Source organism: Suncus etruscus, chromosome 2 (genome assembly GCF_024139225.1).
Source record: "Suncus etruscus isolate mSunEtr1 chromosome 2, mSunEtr1.pri.cur, whole genome shotgun sequence".
Taxonomy (NCBI): Eukaryota; Metazoa; Chordata; class Mammalia; order Eulipotyphla; family Soricidae; genus Suncus; species Suncus etruscus.
In genome coordinates, this window is record NC_064849.1 from 113,997,735 (window position 1) to 114,018,377 (window position 20,643).

General features: G+C 40.5%; 1 protein-coding gene across 2 annotated transcripts in view; it reads right to left on the reverse strand.

The window, feature by feature from the left end:
* PLPP1 (phospholipid phosphatase 1) overlaps positions 1-18,926 on the reverse strand; it is a 73,987-nt gene extending 55,061 nt beyond the window's left edge. For both annotated transcript variants that reach the window (XM_049768130.1, XM_049768129.1), the window contains exon 1: positions 18,655-18,926. In XM_049768130.1, coding sequence (XP_049624087.1) covers positions 18,655-18,712 — 58 coding nt within the window. In that variant the 5' untranslated portion in view covers positions 18,713-18,926. The remainder of the gene's footprint in view (positions 1-18,654) is intronic.
* Positions 18,927-20,643: the final 1,717 nt, after the last annotated feature.

The following is a 20,643-nucleotide window of genomic DNA, read 5'->3' on the forward strand; positions in this document are numbered from 1 at the left end:
TACAGATAATATATACAGATAATTTTGTATATGTTAAATTTAAATTGAAATACAAGTAATATAATATATAATATATAATTACTATACAATAATATTCTATTCTTGCCATTCAATAATTATATAGCTAACTAACCTAAGGCAAAAAATGTAATCCTTTTTGTTTGCTTGATTTTGTTTTTGGACCATATCCACCAATGTTCAGAGCACTCCTGGCTCTGTGCCTCAGGAATCTCTCCTGGAGGGCTCCAGAGACCTTTTAGAGTGCCAGGAATCAAATCTGGATCAAAAGCATGCAAGATAAGAATCTTCCCCACTTGATTACCACTCCAGACCCCAAAATATAATCTTAATAATGTAATTACTCTATTCAAACATCTCTCTCCTATATGTGCCACAGGTCATTGGTATAGAATAGAGCACAAGTGGACTATGTTGTTAGAAGAAATTCCCTTGGAACTGAAGTGATAGCACAGTGGGTAGTAGGTTTGCTTTGCATGAAGTTCACATGGATGCAATCTCCAGCATCCCATATGGTGCCAAGAGTGATTCCTGATGGCAGTCAGGAACAACACCTGAGTGCTGCCGGGTGTGGCCAAAAACAAAAACAAGAAAGAAAAAAAAAAGGATATTTCCTTGGTGCCAAAAAAAAAAAAAAAATGAGACAGACTGCTGCTATACTATTAACTTATACTAGTGAGAATTTCCTAACATTCAACAGACTAGGTTAAACTGAAAACTATTCCTTTCCTTTTCCCTCTTTTAAATTAAGTGGTAAGAGAATATTCCTATCATTTATGCTTTCTTCTTTTTTGTTTAGAGGGTGGAGGTGCCAGATATGGAATCTTGGGTCTAAGCCATATGAAGCATGTGCACATACATTTATACAAAGCCACACCCCTCGTCTCCCTTTATCTCTTTTTTTCTTTTGGTTTTTGGGCCATAGCTGGCAGTGCTCAGGGATTACCCCTGGCTCTGTACTCAGAAATCGCTCCTGGCAGGCTTGCAGGACTAAATGGGATACCAGAGATTGAACCCGGATCGGTCCCTGGTCAGCAGCATGCAAGGCAAACACCCTACCGCTGTGCTCTTTCACATTTTTGAGGAAATAGGCACATCCAGTGATGCTCAAGAGTTACTCCTGGCTCTGCACTCAGGAATCATTCTTGCTGGGCCCTACAGGCCATATGGGGTGCTGGGAATCAAACGTGGGTTGGCTGATTTCAAGGCCCTATGTCATCTAATATTGCTCTGGCTACAACTGAATTTTTTACATTGAAAAATTTTTAAATTAAAAAATCTTGTATTGGAGAGAAAGTGCAGAGGCCAAGGCATTTGCCTTGCATGTGGTCAACTTTAATTCAATCCCTTGTATGGTATGGTCAGAGATAATCCCCTGTGATGACCCCCGAGCACAGACCTAGATATGACTCATCTCACCCCCAAACTGAAAACCTCCTTTTACTGAAATTTCAGTGAGTCTGATCAAAGGACTATTTTGCTTTGACTTCTCAGGTATCCTGTACCAAAGTAATTTCTTTCTTTCTTTGTTTGCTTTTTTTTTTTTTTTTAATTTTTGGGCCACACTGGCAGCGTTCAGGGGTTACTCCTTGCTCTCTGCTCAGAAGTCGCTCCTGGCAGGCTCAGGGAACCATATGGGATGCCAGGGATGGAACCCGGGTCCATACCCAGTTGTTACATGCAAGGCAAATGCCCTACCGCTGTGCTATCACTCCAGCCCCCCAAAGTAATTTCTTAAAATCATTTCTGACATAGCAATAATTAACAAGTTGCAGATCTCATAAATCACTTGATAATGAACTATCTTAGTATATACACACAATAAAAATATTGAACTTCCAAAACACATTGCTTTCACTAATAGATCACATTGATTCAATTAAATTCACATAAAAAAATTGGTACTAGCTGTAAAATAGTCTTCAAATGTCAACTTCTAAGCAAAAAAGAAAAATCAATGCAAAATAAAAACAAATAAAAAAGCCACTCAGCAGGGCCAAGCAATAACACAGCAGTAGGACGTTTGCCTTGCATGCGGCCAACCCAGAATGGACCACAATTTGATTCCTGCCATCCCATAGGGACCCCTGAGCCTGCCAGGAGTGATTTCTGAGCACAGAGCCACTAGTAACCCCTGAGCACCACCACTGATGTGACCCAAAAACCAATAAATAAATAAATAAATAAATAAATAAATAAATAAATAAATAAATAAATAAATAAAGCGACTCAGCCTTATAAACGGTAGTTTACTTGTTATGTGATTTGCTTAATAATTAGACTACACTCATTGACAGCATTTTCAATATCATGCATATTGATGATCACACATTTAGCATTACATAATCAACACTAGCTATAAAGCTTAATAGAACCTGCCTAACAAGCTTGATGACATCACAACTTTAAAAACCTTTCTCCTATTGGGCCATTGAATTAGACAATATTTGAAAAAAATCACAAATTTAAAAATTCATTTCCTGCCGGCATGGTGGCGCTAGAGGTAAGGTGTCTGCCTTGAGAGCGCTAGCCTAGGACGGACCACGGTTCGGGCATCCCATATGGTCCCCCAAGCCAGGAGTGACTTCTGAGCACATAGCAGGAGTAACCCCTGAGCGTCACCGGGTGTGGCCCAAAAACCAAAAAATTCATTTCCTTATCTATGCCATCCTTTTTTTGTTTATTTGTTTTTGTTTTTGGGCCATACCCGGCGGTGCTCAGGGGTTACTCCTGGCTGTCTGCTCAGATATAGCTCCTGGCAGGCACAGGGGACCATATGGGACACCGGGATTCGAACCAACCACCTTTGGTGCTGGATCGGCTGCTTGCAAGGCAAACGCCACTGTGCTATCTCTCTGGGCCCGTATGCCATACTTTTAAAAATAAAATACAGCAAATGTTACTTGTTTCCATCACCCTCTGCCACCACTGATCTGTTTTCTTTAACTACAAAGATTTGTGTTTCTGAACACTTCATATTGATGGAATCAAAAGTTTATGTCATTTGAATAAAGCATATTTTAAAAAAATGTGAAGAAAAATACTGTAAGTTTTAATTACATTTAGTCATATATTTAACAAGGCACCTCTATGAAGAAAGATTATTACATAAAATCAGATCTATTCCAGAACACTGCAAATGAATGTGATCATTGTATGTATTTATTTTGAAACCTCTATGGAAAAAAGAACACATTCTTATTGAAACATAGAACTGGTTTTATTTAGTTCCTTCAACCTGTATTGTAAGTTAGTTCCTGACTAATTTCCAAGAAACATCTCATGTTTTAGGAACCGATTACAAAGAAAAATGACGACTATTCAAGAAATGCTATTCCTACCTCACCAACTCCTTTGCTTGTTCGTATTTCTATTCTGCAGTTCTCTTTTCAATCATTTGTGTTCCTTGCCTATGAGTAGTAGATGATAAAAGTAGTAGGTGATAAAAGAACTTGATTCCAGCAAGAAATAAGTTAGGAAAAAAATAATTCCCACAGTGACCTGAACTGAGCACTAAAACCTAAAATATGAATCAGGTTCTGATTTTTATGTCATTTAAAACTAAAGTCAGGACTACAATAAATAATGTTCTAAAAGAAAAGTTATGAGTGCATAAAAAATCAAATTTAAATAAAAGACTGGGGCAATGGTTCCAAATTGGCATTTTAGCTTAATAATGATAATGGTAAAAACAACAGCACTAGGCAGGACTATGCTAAATATTTCACATACATTATCTCATCTAATTTCCCATCACTATAAGCATCATCTTTTCCTCATTAGATGAGGAAATGCAAAGTATTGAAGTAATTTGCCCAATGTCATAGTACTCGATGGAGCTAGAATTCAACCCCAGACAAGGAGCTGAGTCAACTATATTAGCTCTTTTCATGCAACAAATATTTGAATGCTGAACATACATGCATACTCTTACTAAGCACCACATTAAAAGTTTTAGCTTAGTAATGTGAATAAACTCTAAACTATGGAAATTATTTCCAGAATTCAGCACTCTCTAGAAATAATGTTCCCAAGATTTATACTGTCTGCTGGAAAAGAAAAGCAATGACCTCAGGAGAAATTGCTCTGAAAAAACACTTTATCAAAACATTTGTCTGAGCTCCTTAAAAAGGTTCTGTTGAAGAGACAGACCCTCTCACTGACACTTAGTAGCCTCACTCCTAGAGTATACTGGCCATCAACTCACCATACAGTATTGCCATATTCTGGCACTCTGTTTCTCATGTTAAGGGTCACATGCAAGGATCTCAAGGCTTATTCCTGGCAATGCTCAGAGAAAAACATACAGGGTGTGGGGGATCAAATCTTAGTCAGCGGAATGCAAGACAAGCACCTCAAAGACAGCAGACAAGGACCAGGAGAACTGGTCCATGGTAGGAAGTTTGCCACAAAAAAAGGAAGGGAATATATGGGGCAGAGAAAGAAATCATTATGACAATGATAGTTGGAAATGATCACGATGGATACAGAACTGGGTGCTAAAAGGAGGTAAAGTGATATGCATGATACCTCTTCAGTAGCAATATGGCAAACTACAATGCCTATTAGGAAGAAAGGGTGGGGGTGGAAAAACATCTGCCACAGAGGCAAGGGGTAGTGGTGGAGGAGAGTGGGAGAGAAACTGAGGACTTTGGTAGTGGGAAATATGCACTGGTGAAGGGATAAGTGTTGGAACATTGTATAGCTGAAACTCAATCATCAACAATCTGTGATTGTGTATCTCACAATGATTCTATTAAAAAGAAAAAAAGAGACAAGTGCCTTAGATCCTGTACTTTTCAGCTGGTGTGTCTTTATGACTTTGTCTTCCACAATAGGCAAGAAGCTGGTTGAGATCTGTGGATTTTATTCTACTTGTTCAACCATTTTTGTATCTCTAGTGCATAAAATTAGGGTAATGTCTCCATTTTGTGATGATTACCGGAGACCTATAAAACATTTATCAAAGGCATATTCAATAAATATTGTTTTTCTTCCTTTTTATTTACTCATCAAGCACCTAGGCAGCCAACCCTTATCTGTTTTACTGCTGACGCAAATGAACCAAAAGGCAAGGCAGAAGCTGGCTTAACAAGCTGCCAATTAACTTAAGAGCTCATCCGCTACACATTTCCTATATGTCATTTTCCTGGGCACCCCACCCTGAAAAAGACTCAGGAAACATTTCCATGCAGTGGCAACTAAAGATTAAACCACGAGGTTCTAACTATATCCGCTGAAATGAGTTACCAAAGGTGACTGTGACTTCTATGTACACGTGAACTCACTGACTCATGAATGAAATACAGAGAAGTTTTGACAAAGGTCTTCCTTTCCTGCTAGGGAATGTATGCTATAACAATGCTATTTGAAGAGCAAGACTGAGAGCATGTTACTAAACAGGACAAATCGGTTGTATCTTTCAGTATGATAAATCTTTCTGGAAAACCCTTCATTGTTATTGGAAGATTGAGTTATTAAAATATTAAAGTGTTTCCTTAAGAAAACAGACACATGCTCAAAATATTATAAACAGAAGTTGACTCCACAGTCACAATGTAAATAAACAAATTAAGATAGTCATAAAACATTTAGGCCACCTAAAATAATGATTGCTTTTGTAGTCAATTATGTTCCCCAATCCTTCTTCATTGCTACTCTATTTGTAACCACCTTCCCAAATGCGTACCACTTAATCTACATTCAAAAGTTAAATCAGGGCCCAAAAGATAGCATTGAGGTAGGGCGTTTGCCTTGCATACAGGACGGTGGTTCAAATCCCGGCATCTCATATGATCACATGAGTCTGCCAGGAGTGATTTCTGAAAGTAGAGCCAGGAGTAACCACTGAGTGCTGCCGGTTATGAACCCCTTCCCCAAAAAAAGTTAAAATCCTCAGGGTCAGAGAGGTAGTACGAAGGGTAGAACATTAACCCCTGGTACTGCCTGTGGTCCCTGAAACTTCGCCAGGAATGATCCTTGTGCAAAGAATCAGGGATAAGAATTGCTTAAGCATTTCTGAATAGAGCCCCAAAACAAACGAATAATAACCAGAAGTTAAGATCTTAAAAATTTACTCCTCAGTCCCAACCTTAGCACTCTTTTGCTTAGCTGCCAGGGAAATCATGTTTCCCAATTTTTAAAGCCTCAGTTCCATCTAGCAGCAGTTTCTAAAGTGCTCACTTCTCAGGAAAAAAAAAATCACTTAGTGTCTAGCTTTTAAAGCAAACAAACAGCAAGCATCCCCTAATTACACCCTTTACTACTACCATCCTTCAGCTTAATTCTACCACCTCACAGGTGCCAGTACGTTCCAATTTGGAAAACACTGATCCAGAGTGAATATAACCAGTTTATGGCCACATTGTTCTCTTTCCTATTACAAATTACTTGAGCCCTAAACATCTGCTCCTCCTTATACCCAGATCTCTCCCCACCCCATCCACTTCTCCATGGTCAACTTATCAGCCTGAACTCTCATTTCAAGTATTCCTGAGAAACCTTCAGTGAGATTGCAACTCCACAGCATTTCACTCTTCTAACCTAGTTTTTTTACTACATTTATAAACATCATTATTCGAATACTAATAGAGACTTATCTTTTTCACATGATAAGAATTACACTAAATACATAATAGATTCTCAATAAATAAAAGTTGAGGATCCAGACAGATAACAAGGGTCAGGGTGCTTGCCTCACTGCGGGCAACCCGAGTTCTATCCTGAACCCTACCAGAAGTTATCCCTGAACACAGATCCTGGAGTAAAGTCCTAAGCAATACCAGTGTGGCCCCCAAACTAAAAATAAATAAATAAAAGCTGACACAAAGTCAAGAATCCTTAAACACCTAACATTGCACAACATTTTTTTTTTTAAAAAGAAACCATTTCAGAATGGCATACAGAAAAAAAAGTCTTATCTGCAAACAAAGGTAGGAGAGAGAGGACACATGGTAAGGTATTATGTAAGTTTTTTATTTCCTGCCTGCTCAACTGTAGAGACGAATCAAATCATTCCAAAATGTAAGGAATATTCAACCTACTTGTTTCTCTAAGGAGTGACTGCGCCAAAACCATAGTGGTGGTAATGAGAGTGTTACTGTTCCATTCATTTGAAATTCAGGACATATGATATAGTTATAGTTTTCCCATTTGTTTAATTACACATTACTACAGGCATACACAGATCAATGTCCAAAATTATTGGGGTTCCTGCTACTTGGAGATCATATATGTGATTTTTACACATGACCAACAAGACCTACTATCTATTTCAAAATGCTCTATAAACTTCAGAAACATTCCAAGGGTACTAAGGGGTCATTTAAAAGTTTTCATTTAATATAAACCTACCTGTTAAAATTTCTACTAACATAGTTATTATAACTACTAGGTTAACAGAGGAATAATTTAATATGATAAACATACATCATACATATTAAGGGCAAGGCAATGCTCAGATCTTTTAAATAAAAACAACCCTAACCTCACAATAAACTGGTGAGTTAGGCACACTTATCATTATATGCTAGGTAACAGGTGCAAAGAGGAAGCTTGCTTAAGGTCACAAAGCTAATAAATGAAGGAGCAAAAATAAATAAATAAATAAATATTAAATAAATAAATGAAGGAGCTAGGCCCATATAATCCAGCAATACCACTCCTAGGGAGATACTCTAGGAACACAAAAACACAATTCAAGAATGCCCTCTGTACTCTTATGTTCATCACAGCACTATTTATAATATTCAGAATCTGGAAACATCCCAGGTGCCTGACAACATCTTTGGCTAAGTAAAACTGTGATACAGCTACACAATGAAATATTATGCAGTCATGAAGAAAATGAAGTCATGAAATTTGCCTATACATGGATGGACATGGAGATTATTATGCAGAGTGAAATGAGTCAGAGGGAGAGGTATAGACATAGAATAGTCTCACTCATCTGTGAGATATAAGAAAAATAAAAGATAGTATGTTAATAATATCCAGATACAATAGAGATGAGGACCAGCCCATGATATGAAGCTTGACACAAAGAGCAGTGAGTAGACAGGCGGGGGGTGAGGGGTGGGCAGAAGACACAGGTGGCAGGAAAATTGCACTGGTGAAGGGCAGTATACATTCTATGACTTAAATCCAACCATGACTATTTCTGTAACCACAGTCCTTAAATAAAGGAATATTTTTAAATGAAGGATCTGGAATTCTCACCAAGGCAGTCTCTCAAACCAAAAACAAGTTTTCAAAAAAAATCTATAGTATATTAAAAAAGTCATTTCCAATTTCAGACTAGTTTCAGGTAAGTGGGAAAAACAAATCTGCCTGATCTTTAAATCTGGACAGCATGAAAGCTAAAGGATAAAGGAAGACCAAGGGAAAGAGATGGAGTAGTCAAAGAAAAAGGAAGAAATGGAATGGCTTGTAAATCACTGTTCATAATCTCTGTAATAATAAATGCTTTTCTGAAAAGAAAATAAGACTGCAAATTAGATTAGATACTCCTAGCTAACCTAGTACACACAAGTTACTATATATGTCTATCCCAAATTCTGAAACAAGCTACCAAATCAGGAGGAAGCAGACAATTACTGTTACAAATTTCCTTTCTAAAAACTGAATATTTTAAGGATTGGGTTTATGGCTCATAAGTCTGAAATCCCTGGTTCAGTTCCAGGACTCTTTAAGTGGCAAAATACTAAAAAACTGAATTTATAAGCTAACGGTTCACTTAAAATATAGGATGTTATAGTTACTATCTTCCCAATTCTCTATTCAAAATAAACAGTAACAATTTAAACTCAATTTATTACCCAAAAGATCAAATAATTTGCCAACCTGAATAGTACTGAACAAACTTGGTTAGAATGCAGCTAAAAATAACTGAATGAGATCAAGAGAGATTCATGTGTCATGAGTTTCAATAGAATGTAATTCAAAGAGAATCTACAAAAAGACTACATTTCTCTCAATATTTCCACACTCTATTTCAACCCATGAATATTCTCGTTTGACATACTTAAGACTCCCTCTTTCTGAGAAAAAAAATAAGTTATAATAAGACTCAATAAGTTTTCAACAGAAACCAAAGTGTGTTCTAGAAGCTAATAGTCTGTTGAAATGGTACGCAGTCAGGATAGAGATTATGTCCCATTTACTGTTTACAAATTTACTTGTTTTTATTTTTGTATGTAACACAACATATAGCACTTACTAATCAAAAAATTCATGCCCAGTAATGAGTAGAGAAATAAGATGCTAAGAAAAAAAGAGATGGCATCAAATGCTACAGACTATTTAGTGAGAATCTTAACTAAATACTTATATTTACCTTAAAAGGGGGGCTCATGAAGAGGGTCGAAAAAGGAACAATGCTAGGATATAATACTTAAAAGCCAGACTGATGTCAGCATAACAGTGAAGACAAATGGCATCAGTATTGAGATAACTATGAGGAACAGGGATTCCTCAGCCACCTAGTACCGGTTGTCAATGTTTTTGCTAACAGGTTTTACTCTATATCTATTGACTCTGATTTGACACAAAGGTAATTCTACAATTGTAGCATGCCAATGAAACAATGAAGCCTCTCCCTTTGAGGAAAACTAAGGTTTGGTACCAGGAGTTCCTTTTTCACCTACTGTTAGGTACAGCCAGAATAGCTGTCTAGTAAAACACACACACACACACACACACACAACAACACGCAAGTTAACTCCTACTTGTCTTAGATATGAATATTATGTTCTGATATAAACAGGTTGACAAGGACTTACAGAAAAAATCATCTTCAAAACGACTGGTTTCAGGAAAGGAGCAAGAATTGATGAATATTCCCAGACTAGCAATATCTAGAAATTAATATTACCTTGACTAAAGGGGTAAGCAAAGGGATACCAGAACCCAGAAAGATCCAAAGCTGTATTTGGAGGATAGAGAAGGCAACTGTATAGCTGTGACTTATTCACAAAACACAACTCTGGCAAGAAACAAATCCAGCAGGAGAAAATTGGCCCCTTCTGGCCCGCTGCTGATGTCCCATTAGCCAAAGCCAACCAAAGACAGGGATGGGGGAGGGTCACCAATGATGTAAATTGATTGATATCACTCCCCGGAGCACAACATAGAAGAAAAGATCTGAAGGAGCAAAAGGAGAATAAGCTAGAAAGAAAGGTATTCCAAATGGTACAACAAAACACAACATACGAAAACATTTTGCCAAGGCCAGGATATATATATATATATAGTTCAACATACAGCACTTGCCTTCCATGTGTGAGGTCCTGATTTTGTCCTTAAAGAAAAATGAGGAGGGGATTTTTCCAATTCTACCCAAATATTCTAGACAAATAACATGCAAAAATATCATAAACAGGGCTAGAGAGATAGTGTATAAAGCACTTGTCTTGAATGCAGCTTACCAGGTTTGAACTTGGGTTCCCTATATGGTTCTTTGAGCCCCACCAGGGGTAATCCCTAAAAGCAGAGCCAGGAGTGAGTCCTGAGCACCACCAGCAGATAATGGTCCTCCCCTTAATCCCCCAAAAGACATAAACATAGGTACATTTTTGGGTTCCTACTGTCCTTTATCAAGGTGAGCAGGAACAAAGACAATTCTAAAAGATATTCCAAGTAATCTTTGACATTTCCACATCTCCAAGAGTAACAATCAACCCATTTATTTATATTGAATCATATCCCTCTTTGAACTCAAAGGGCACCTATACCATACCTACATTATTACAATCATCATGAACTTGACAGCTAACAAGTATAACCTTTGGTTTATTTCTTCCTCATTAGTAGCTCCTTTAAAGCACAGAATGACTTACTATGTATCTTAGTGTCTAATATGAGCCTAGCAGAGTTGGTCAGCAATCAAGTGAGCTGATCAATTAGTGAATTTAGTGTTTATTAGACTTAATGCCATAGTCTGGTAAAATCTGGTGAAATGCTCAGCAATTAAACACTAGAAGATGTTACATAGGCATATTGGAAAAAATAATATACTTTAATAAGTCAACTGTGTCTCTATTGAGCAGCCTTTGCTTTCTGAGTCTGGTTTTCTTTTTATTGAGTCTGTTGTTAATTTTTTTTTTTTTTTTTTTTTTTTGGTTTTTGGGTCACACCCATTTGACGCTCAGGGGTTACTCCTGGCTTTACACTCAGAAATTGCTCCTGGCTTGGGGGGGAACCATATGGGATGCCTGGGGATCGAACCGTGATCTGTCCTATGCTAGCGCTTACAAAGCAGACACCTTACCTCTAGCGACACCTCTCTGGCCCCTGTTGTTAATTATTTTAATCTGTTGAATACAGCTATGTTTAAGAGCTACTCTAAAGTTCCTTTATTGTCAATTTTTAAATTATATTCTTTAATTGAATCATAATGAGATTCAGTTACAAAGTTGTTCATGATTGAGTTTTAGTCATACAATATCCAACACCTAGTCCCTTCACCAATGCACATTTCACACCAAAATTTTCCAAGTTTCCGTCCTGCTCACCTCTATGGAGCACCCAGTTTGTGTACAGAGTGATCATTTCCAATTGCACTCTCTCACCCTTTGTGGCAAGATCATTTTCATAGTGGTCCTTTCTCTGCTCTAACTGTACTTTTCCACTCTGTATCAAGTTTCCTACCACGGACCAGTCCTGGTAGTCCTCATCTCTATTGTATTTGGGTATTATCATTTGGGTACTATCATTTTTTAAAATTCCACAAATGAATGCAATCATTGTATGCCGTTCCTTCTCCTTCTGACTCATTTAGCTCAGCATGATACTCTCAATATTCATCCATTATAAGCGAATTTCATGACTTCATTTTTCCTAACAGTGAGCACTCTTTCTTGTATACACTGATACTACTACTGCTTTTTTTTTTTTTTTTTTTGGTTTTTGGGTCACACCTGGCGGTGCTCAGGGGTTACTCCTGGCTGTCTGCTCAGAAATAGCTTCTGGCAGGCACGAGGGACCATATGGGACACCAGGATTCAAACCAACCACCTTTGGTCCTGGATCGGCTGCTTGCAAGGCAAACACCTCTGTGCTATCTCTCCTGGCCCTACTACTGCTTTTTCTACAACCAGCAGACCTCACAGTCAAAGAACCACAGAATAAAACATTACTAATAACGATAAAAATTACATGATCATATCAACTGATGCAGAGAAAGCTTTTGACAAGACCCAACATCCATTCAAGACAAAAATTCTCAACAAAATAGGAGTGGAAGGAACTTTCCTCAAAACAGTAAATAATCTATGATAAATCCACATGCAGTATCACTTTTAATGGTAAAAAAAACTGAAAGCATACCTTCTGAGATCAGGTACAAGGCAAGTATGTCCACTGTCTCCACTTTTATTCAATAAAGTATTATATTACTATAAGCCTTGACTATCACAATCAGGCAAGAAAAACAAATCAACAGGATCCAAATTGGAAAAGAAGTCAAATTATTAATATTTAAAAATACTATTACTATTTTTAGATAGAACGATAATATACTACTAAAAAAATACTAAAAACAATAAACCAATATCGCAAAGTAGCCAGTTAGAAAGTCAATACACAAAAATTGATCACATTTTAGTTTTTGAGTCATACTCGGCAGCACTCAGGACTCTCTACTCCTGGCTCTACACTCAGAAATTGCTCCTGGCAGGCTCGGGGGATCAGATGGGATGCCGAGATTCAAATCATCATACTTCTGCATGCAAGGCAAATGCTCTACCTCCATGCTATCTTTCCAGCCCCCAAAACTGGTCACATTTTATATATAAAGAATGGATCAAAGGAGAGCGATCAAGAAGTTTATCTCATTTAAAGTAGTATCTAAAAACATCAAGTATCTTGGAATCAATTTAACAAAGAATATCATAGACCTATATCCACAATAACTTTAAAATGGAAAAATGGAGCCAGAGTGATAGCATAGTGGTAAGGCATTTGCCTTGCATGTAGCCAACACAGGACAGACCCTGGTTTGAATCCTGGCATCCCATATGGTCCCCAGAGCCTGCCAGGAGCAACTTCTGAGTACAGAGCCAGGAGTAACTCCTGAGCGCCACCAGGTGTGACCCCAAAGCCAAAACCAAAACCAAAACAAACAAACAAAAAGAAATGAAAAAATATTCCATGCTCATGGATTGAAAGAATATTGTTAAAATTAATATCCTACCAAAGTTATATTAATACAATCCCTATCCAAATTCACACGACATTCTTTTTTTTTTTTTTTTTTTTTTTTAGTTTTTGGGTCACACCTGGTGGTGCTCAGGGGTTACTCCTGGCTGTCTGCTCAGATATAGCTCCTGGCAGGCACAGGGGACCATATGGGGCACCAGAATTCGAACCAACCACCTTTGGTCCTGGATTGGCTGCTTGCAAGGCAAACACCGCTGTGCTATCTCTCCGGGCCCCAGACGACATTCTTTAAGGACCTAGAAAAGTCAATAATAAAATTGGCATGGAATCAGAAGAGACCACGAATAACTAGTCATATTGTAAAATAAGAAATATGGAGGTATCTCATTAACTAATTTGGAATTATATAATAAATCTACAGTGATCAAAACCACATACGTAATTCTGATCAATGAGTCAGAATTGAATTCTCAATAACAAAACCCATATATATGGAGTTAATTTTTGATAAATTGAGAGCTGGCGGCAGAGAGATAGCATGGAGGTAAGGCATTTGCCTTGCATGCAGAAGGTCGGTGGTTCAAATCCTGGCATCCCATATGGTCCCCTGAGCCTGCCAGAAGCCATTTCTGGGCGTAGAACCAGGAGTAACCCTGAGCGCTGTGGGGTGTGACCCCCCCCAAAAAAAACAAAAAAACAAAAAAAAGAAGCTGAGAGCATTAAATGTAGTAAACATAGCCTCTTCAACAAAAAATGATGCCGAGAAAATTGAATAACAACACAAATTAAACAAATTAAAGCTGGATTCGTATCTCACACCTTACATGAAAGTCAATTCAAAGTGGGTCAAAGTCCTTGAGATCCGATCAGAAAATATAAAGTGTTTTGAGGAAAGTATAAGCAAGATGTTCCAAGATTTGAACCTCAAAGGTTTTTGATTTTGAATTTTTTTGATTTTGATCTTTTATGATTTGATACAACTGGCAAAGGTAACAAAATCAAAATAAACAAATAGGACTAGATCAATTTAAAGTGTTTCTGCATGACAAAAGAAACATGGGCTAAAACTAAAAGACAGATAACTATATGGCAAAAAATATTTGCAGTCAATATATTTAATCTATCCAGGATATATATAGTATTCACAAAGATCAACCAAAAAATTCAAAAACACTATCCAAAAATGGGGAGAGGAAATGAACAGACACTTCTCAGAAGAAGACAAGCAGATGGCCAGAAGACATATGAAAAATTGCTCAATCTCACTTATTATTAGTTTTCCCTAATGGGAAATCCAAATCAAGAAAACAATGTGATATCTCATACCAGTGAGAATGGCACATATCAAAAATAGTAGGAACAATCTGCGCTGGCAGGAATATGGTGGCAAAGGAACTCCAATCTACTACTGCTGGCGGGAATGTTGTCTGGTTCAACCCCTACGGAAAACAGTATGGACAGTCCTCAGTAAACTTGGCTTCGAGATATCATATGACCCAGAAATTCCACATTTTGGCAACTATTCCCAGGGCTCATTCAAAAGGATGTGAGCACCATTATTCATTGCTGCATTTAGTACAATTACTAGGTACAGGAACTAAGATACCAAATCAACCGAAGTGTCCAACTACAGATAGTGTATTATGAAGATGGGTGTGTGTGTGTGTGTGATATGAAGATGTGTGTGTGTATTATGAAGATGGGTGTGTGTGTGTGTATGTAATACAATGCAGTTCAATCTGCTACAACCTGGTTGGAATTAGAAGATGGGTGTGTGTGTGTGTGTGTGTGTGTGTGTGTGTGTGTGTGTGTGTGTGTGTGTGTGTGTAATACAATGCAGTTCAATCTGCTGCAACCTGGTTGGAATTAGAGGATACATGAGTGTACTAAGCCAGAAGAAAAAAGATACACACAGGATGGTGGTGTGTGTGTGTATGGTGTGTGTGTGTGTGTGTGTGTGTGTGTGTGTGTGTAATACAATGCAGTTGTATTTGTTCAATCTGCTGCAACCTGGTTGGAATTAGAGGATACATGAGTGTACTAAGCCAGAAGAAAAAAGATACACACAGGATGGTGTCATTTATCTGTGGGATACAGAATAACTGGATGAGAAAATGTAATGTAGTAAAGGGGAAATGCCTAGATCACCCTTGGCCTAAGAGTTTAGAAAGGACAGAGGGCTGGAAAAAGAGCATGGAGGTAAGGCGTTTGCCTTGCATGCAGAAGGATGGTGGTTCAAATTCCGGCATCCTATATGGTCCCCCGAGCCTTTCAGGGGCAATTTCTGAGCATAGAGCCAGGAGTAACACCTGAGCATTGCTGGGTGTGACCCCCCCCCAAAAAAAAAGAAGGCCAGAGAAAGAAAGAAAAAAATCAAGAGGGGAATGAAGAAGATGAAAAGGGGAAGTAGGGACTAGAGACATTGTACAGTGGGTAGGGCATATGCCTTGCACATGGCTGACAGTTTTGATTTTCAGCACCAATATGGTCCCCTGGGTCTGCAAGCAAAGATTCTTGAGTGAAGGTCCATTAATATCCTCTGAGCACCAGTGGATGTGGCTCCCACAAATTATTTTTCTTAAAGTGAAGTAATGGGGAACAGGATTTAGGGCTTCTGTTATATTGATGTGGGAGAATGGTATAGTTATATATCAAAAGCACAGACTCAACATCATAAAACATGAGATCTAAAGATGCAGCCACAGAACTTTGTAATATGCCTGTCAAGGTGGTAAATGGGGGTAGAAGGGAAGAAGTATGGTAGCACTGCTGGAAGGAAGTTGACACGTGGTGGTGGGATTGATGTTGAAAATATTACATGCCTAAAGCTCAATTATCAATAATATTGTAAATCATAGCTAATGAAATTTTTTCTTAAAGAACTACAGAGGTTGGGGGACAAAGTTCAGTAGTAAAGAACATACTTTATATATATGTAAAGCCTTAAGTTTCTATCCCCAGCAATACATTTACTTACACGCATATACACCACCCAAATAAAGATGATATTATGTTCCATTTAAGGAAAGACACATCTCCCTTTTTTTTTTTTTTTTTGGTTTTTGGGCCACACCCGGTAACGCTCAGGGGTTACTCCTGGCTATGCGCTCAGAAGTCGCTCCTGGCTTGGGGGACCATATGGGACGCCGGGGGATCGAACCGCGGTCCGTCTCCTAGGCTAGCGCAGGTAAGGCAGGCACCTTACCTCCAGCGCCACCGCCCGGCCCCACATCTCCCTTTTTCTAAGGGTTTATCAAAGCCACTGAAGAAACCTATAATTTTTGTGTATCACATAGAGAAATGAATGTTTCTAGGAATAGACTGCATATACAGGTACATGCACCCACATACCTCAACAGACATTATCTTTTGTAAAATTATAAATTAGCCATGTAACACAATCATATAACATCATCATCATATTAAAATGGATATACTGTATGATGTTGGGGTGGTCATTAACAGAACCTGGAATATAGTTACATCATAATTATGAATCACTTTCACACTACCCTGTATTTATGAAGTGCTTAAATCATCTTTTGTTAGTATAGCTGACTCTTGTAGATTCCCCACTGAAAAGAAAAAAGTTAACGCAAGATGATAACTCTCATTGAGCTATCATTATTTTAGGCTGCCAATCTCCTTGTTGTCAGTGTGGTAAATTTACAAAGAATTATATTCACACAAAAAGTGCATTTAATGATAAAAAAAAAACTGTTGTACAAAAACTCAAGAAAAATTCTTATGTCTCTAGCAGTCTCCTTATAATGAAGAGTAGATGTTATAAGTCTAATGTCATTTTATATACAAAAAGTTAACTGAGTACTTCATTTTCTCCTTAAGAAAAAAGAAATCCTGTGTTTAAAATTATTAAAAAAAAAAACGCTAGCAATACAAAAGGTACAAACGTGTTTCAAATAGTTCAAGAATCTTTTTTTCAAAATGTATTAATATCTATGTCTCAAAGGCTAGCTTTCCCACAATTGTCAAAGACATTTAAAAAATTACAAACACAATTTTAACTTTTAGAGACCTATCATCAATCCTGCAACTTTCAGATCCCAATGCAGCAATGAAATTTCTCTTATCTCTACAGACATGGAGGTATGTGAACTTAAAGAAACAAAACACAGATCTACTAGATGGCTTGTGTTGAATGACATTACTTTAAGCTACCTCAGAGCAGTATAATTTTAGTCCCATGTTTAGTTCACTCGAGTTCAGTGCTTGGTCTACAGAAAAGGCATGGTTTTTGCTTTGCTTTTATACATCAAATACCACAGGATGGAGGAGCTATGTCATACTGACAAAAGACAATATATGGAAGTGATGGGTTAATATCACCTGCCTAATTAGCTGAGATGAGAATGCCTGGTGGGGTCCTGACCCTGATCACTGCTTGAGAATTTTTTCCCCTCAACCCCACGTCATTTATAAAACATCAACAAGACTGCAAGGAAGAGTTGAATGCAAATGATCCATTTAAGGCTGGGAGAGGTCAGAGGGTTAACCTGGGAGGAAGGGGTGTTCTGATGCCTGTAGAAATCCTTATGCAGCCTTCCGTGTTGATGCTACCAGTTTATATCTGCTGGCCAGCCCAGAACTGGCCATGGATATCACTGGGCTGCCTTCTCAGGATCTAAAACTAAGCAAATCCTGGGCTTGCTCACTTCTAGTTTGTTTTCCTGAACACGTGAAGAGCTTGCCACAAAGCTGCCGTCCAGAAAGGTGAAAGTTCTTTCTGCCCTCGCCTTATCCGACTCCAGCTCTGTAGGTTAGAGCTTGTAGCTCCTATCGGGCTCTGCCCTCTGACTGAAAAAATGAAAAAAAATGAGAGGCTAGCTAAACTAGCTACCTCGGAGCAGGGCTGGGCAGATTTGGATCTGGGGTGCTCACTCCACCGTCCAAATTAAAAAAAAAAAAAAAATAGCCAGCTTGCTTCTGACCTACAGGCAGAAACCTGGCATCCTTGCACCTACTTGCAAACCTGACAATTTACAACCTGGAAACGCCTCGCTAATTAGGAGTGTTCTAGCCTTTTATAGATGGAAAAAACTGCGCTGCGTTGCGTTCCCGCCGGTCAGAGACGGTGGGGTGCGAGAGGGGTGGGAGGGAACCCCCGCTAGGTTCTAGGTTCTTGTAGGAGAGGAACAGGGAAACAGAGGCAGCAGCCAGGGGTGCAGAGCGCAGAGGGCGTCGCGCGCAGCGTCCGCCCCAAGCCAGGCTGGGCTCGGCGGCCCCAGACAGACAGACAGACAGACAGACAGCAGGCGGCCACGCGGGAGTCCGGAGTGCAGGCTGCAAAGCGGGGTGGGGGGTCCCCCCGGGGTTGCAGAAGCGTCCCCTGCAAGTGTCCCCTCAGCCGAGGCGTGCACGTCCCTCCCCAAACACACCCCCTCGCCCCCACACACGCCCCCTTCCAGAACAGCAGCGGGCCGCGGGCAGGCAGGCGGACAGGTAAGCCCACCGCGCACGTACCCAGCAGCACGCAGAAGACATCGAGGGCCACGTACGGCAAGCGCGTCTTGTCGAACATGGTCTCGGCGCGGACGGCGCGCGGGGCGGCCACCGGGTCGTCCCCAAATCCGGCCGGGGCTTCCCAAAGCCAGGCGGACGCTGCGGATTATGACGCTTCCCGGCCGCGCGGGGAGAAGCACCCGAGGGTGGCCCGCCGGGTGCAACGCTGCCCCGTCACAATGGCGTCCGAGACCCCCTGCACAGCCGACTCCCGCGCTCGGACGAGCAACTGCGGCGCCTCGGTGAGCCTCAGGCCTTCTCTCGCTCCAGCCTGGCGAGCCTCCTTTGCAGCTCCGGGCTCGCTCGCTTTCTCTCTCTCTCCCCCGCAGGCGGGGCGGCGAGGCAGTACTTGAAGGATGGAGAGAGATCCTGACGGAGGGAGGAGGAACGCGCGCAAGGCCCCTCCCGCCAGCCCGCCCGCCCGCACCACTGGACCGGCCTGCGCCGGGCCTCCCGCAGGCTGGCCGCTAGGGAGGAGACGCCACGCCCCACCCTCCCGGGTCCAGGCGCCAGCCAATCAGCGAGCATGCCACGCCCTCCAGATCAAGAGGGCGGGACCTCGGCTTGAAGGGGTGACCAATCCGCGCCGAGGCCACGCCCCTTAGGCCACGCCCCCGAGCCTGACGCGAGCTCGCACGGCTGCGCGTGGGGCGCTTCCCGCGTGCTACGAGGGGCGTTGCTCCGGCTGGGCTCGCGGCTCTGCGGGTCACCGAATCCCGTTTCTGGCCTCTCTGTCTCTCAGACTGGGCCGCGGGTTGTGGCTGCTTTCGCAGGAAAGAATCTGAAGCCTCGGATTCTACAGGACCCGCTGCTGGGCTGCTAGAGATGCAGGGCAGGCAGTGAAGGGCCGAGACTTCTCTGAACTGGATTAGGCTCTTTGTGAACCTTCAGTTTCGCCTCGGCCTCCACCTGGGAAAGCAGGTTGGCCCGGGCGAGCCCTGTGTGGGCACGGAAAGTGCTCTGTCATCACCCCACTATTGAGACCTGATTGGCATTCAGCTACGATCAGATTTTTTTTTTTTTATCCCGGAGCCAGAGCGATAATGCAAGGGGTAGGGGGCAACTTAATTTTGCTTTGCAACCAATCGACTCGGGTTCGATCCCCTGCACCCCATAGGGTCTCCCCTGTGTATTATTATTACAAGGTGTGAGCCCTGAGCACCCCCCAAAATCAACAACAATAAAAAAAAAATCTCATTGCTTCGTAAGTCCGAGACCTGAGTCACCCCACCCTTGACTTTTCCTCCTGGTGATTTTCCACCCACGACCTCCCTACTTTCCCTCAAGTGTGTTTCTGTGTTTGGCTATAGATCACCCACGATCTGTTGCACCACGATCAGGGTTGCGTGCAACTTTTTTCCCCCTCTTGCGAGCGTCTTCAATAAAGTCTTCGTTGTTTTTAACAAGTGCCCAGGATGACTTCTTTAATAGCCATAAGCAAGTCTCTGTGGCCTGGGCGAACCCTCGCGAAGATTTTTTTGCAACCGCAGTTTTCTAACCTGTAAAAATCTGGGGATGAATTGAGAATCATCATGCCCTGTGTTCTATGTAGTGAGAGCTAGGAGCATGTGAAAGTGCTTCGTGAAAGATTGCCGCCTGCAGATGTTATTGCTTAGTATCTTCCCTCCTCCTCCCTTTCTGAACCTTCTTACATGGAGCTGTAAAATGCAAATGGAAAACGTCTCACATTTCTTGTGAAACACTCCTAAGCGATAACATTGCCCTTGGAGAGTCTGGAGTTACAGCCCTTGTGAGCCCACATGAGCAGAACTTGTGTATGAAGAAGCATGGTTTTCATTAAAAGAATGGTTAATTTTAGATTATTTACCTTCTGTTTGTGTATCTGAAAGGATTTAAGCAATTTATACCTGAGGAGATGCAGCTTTATTGATTTTTTGAGTAAACCTTACTTCCAGAGCTATAGATTGCAAAGAATTACTTGTGGCATCT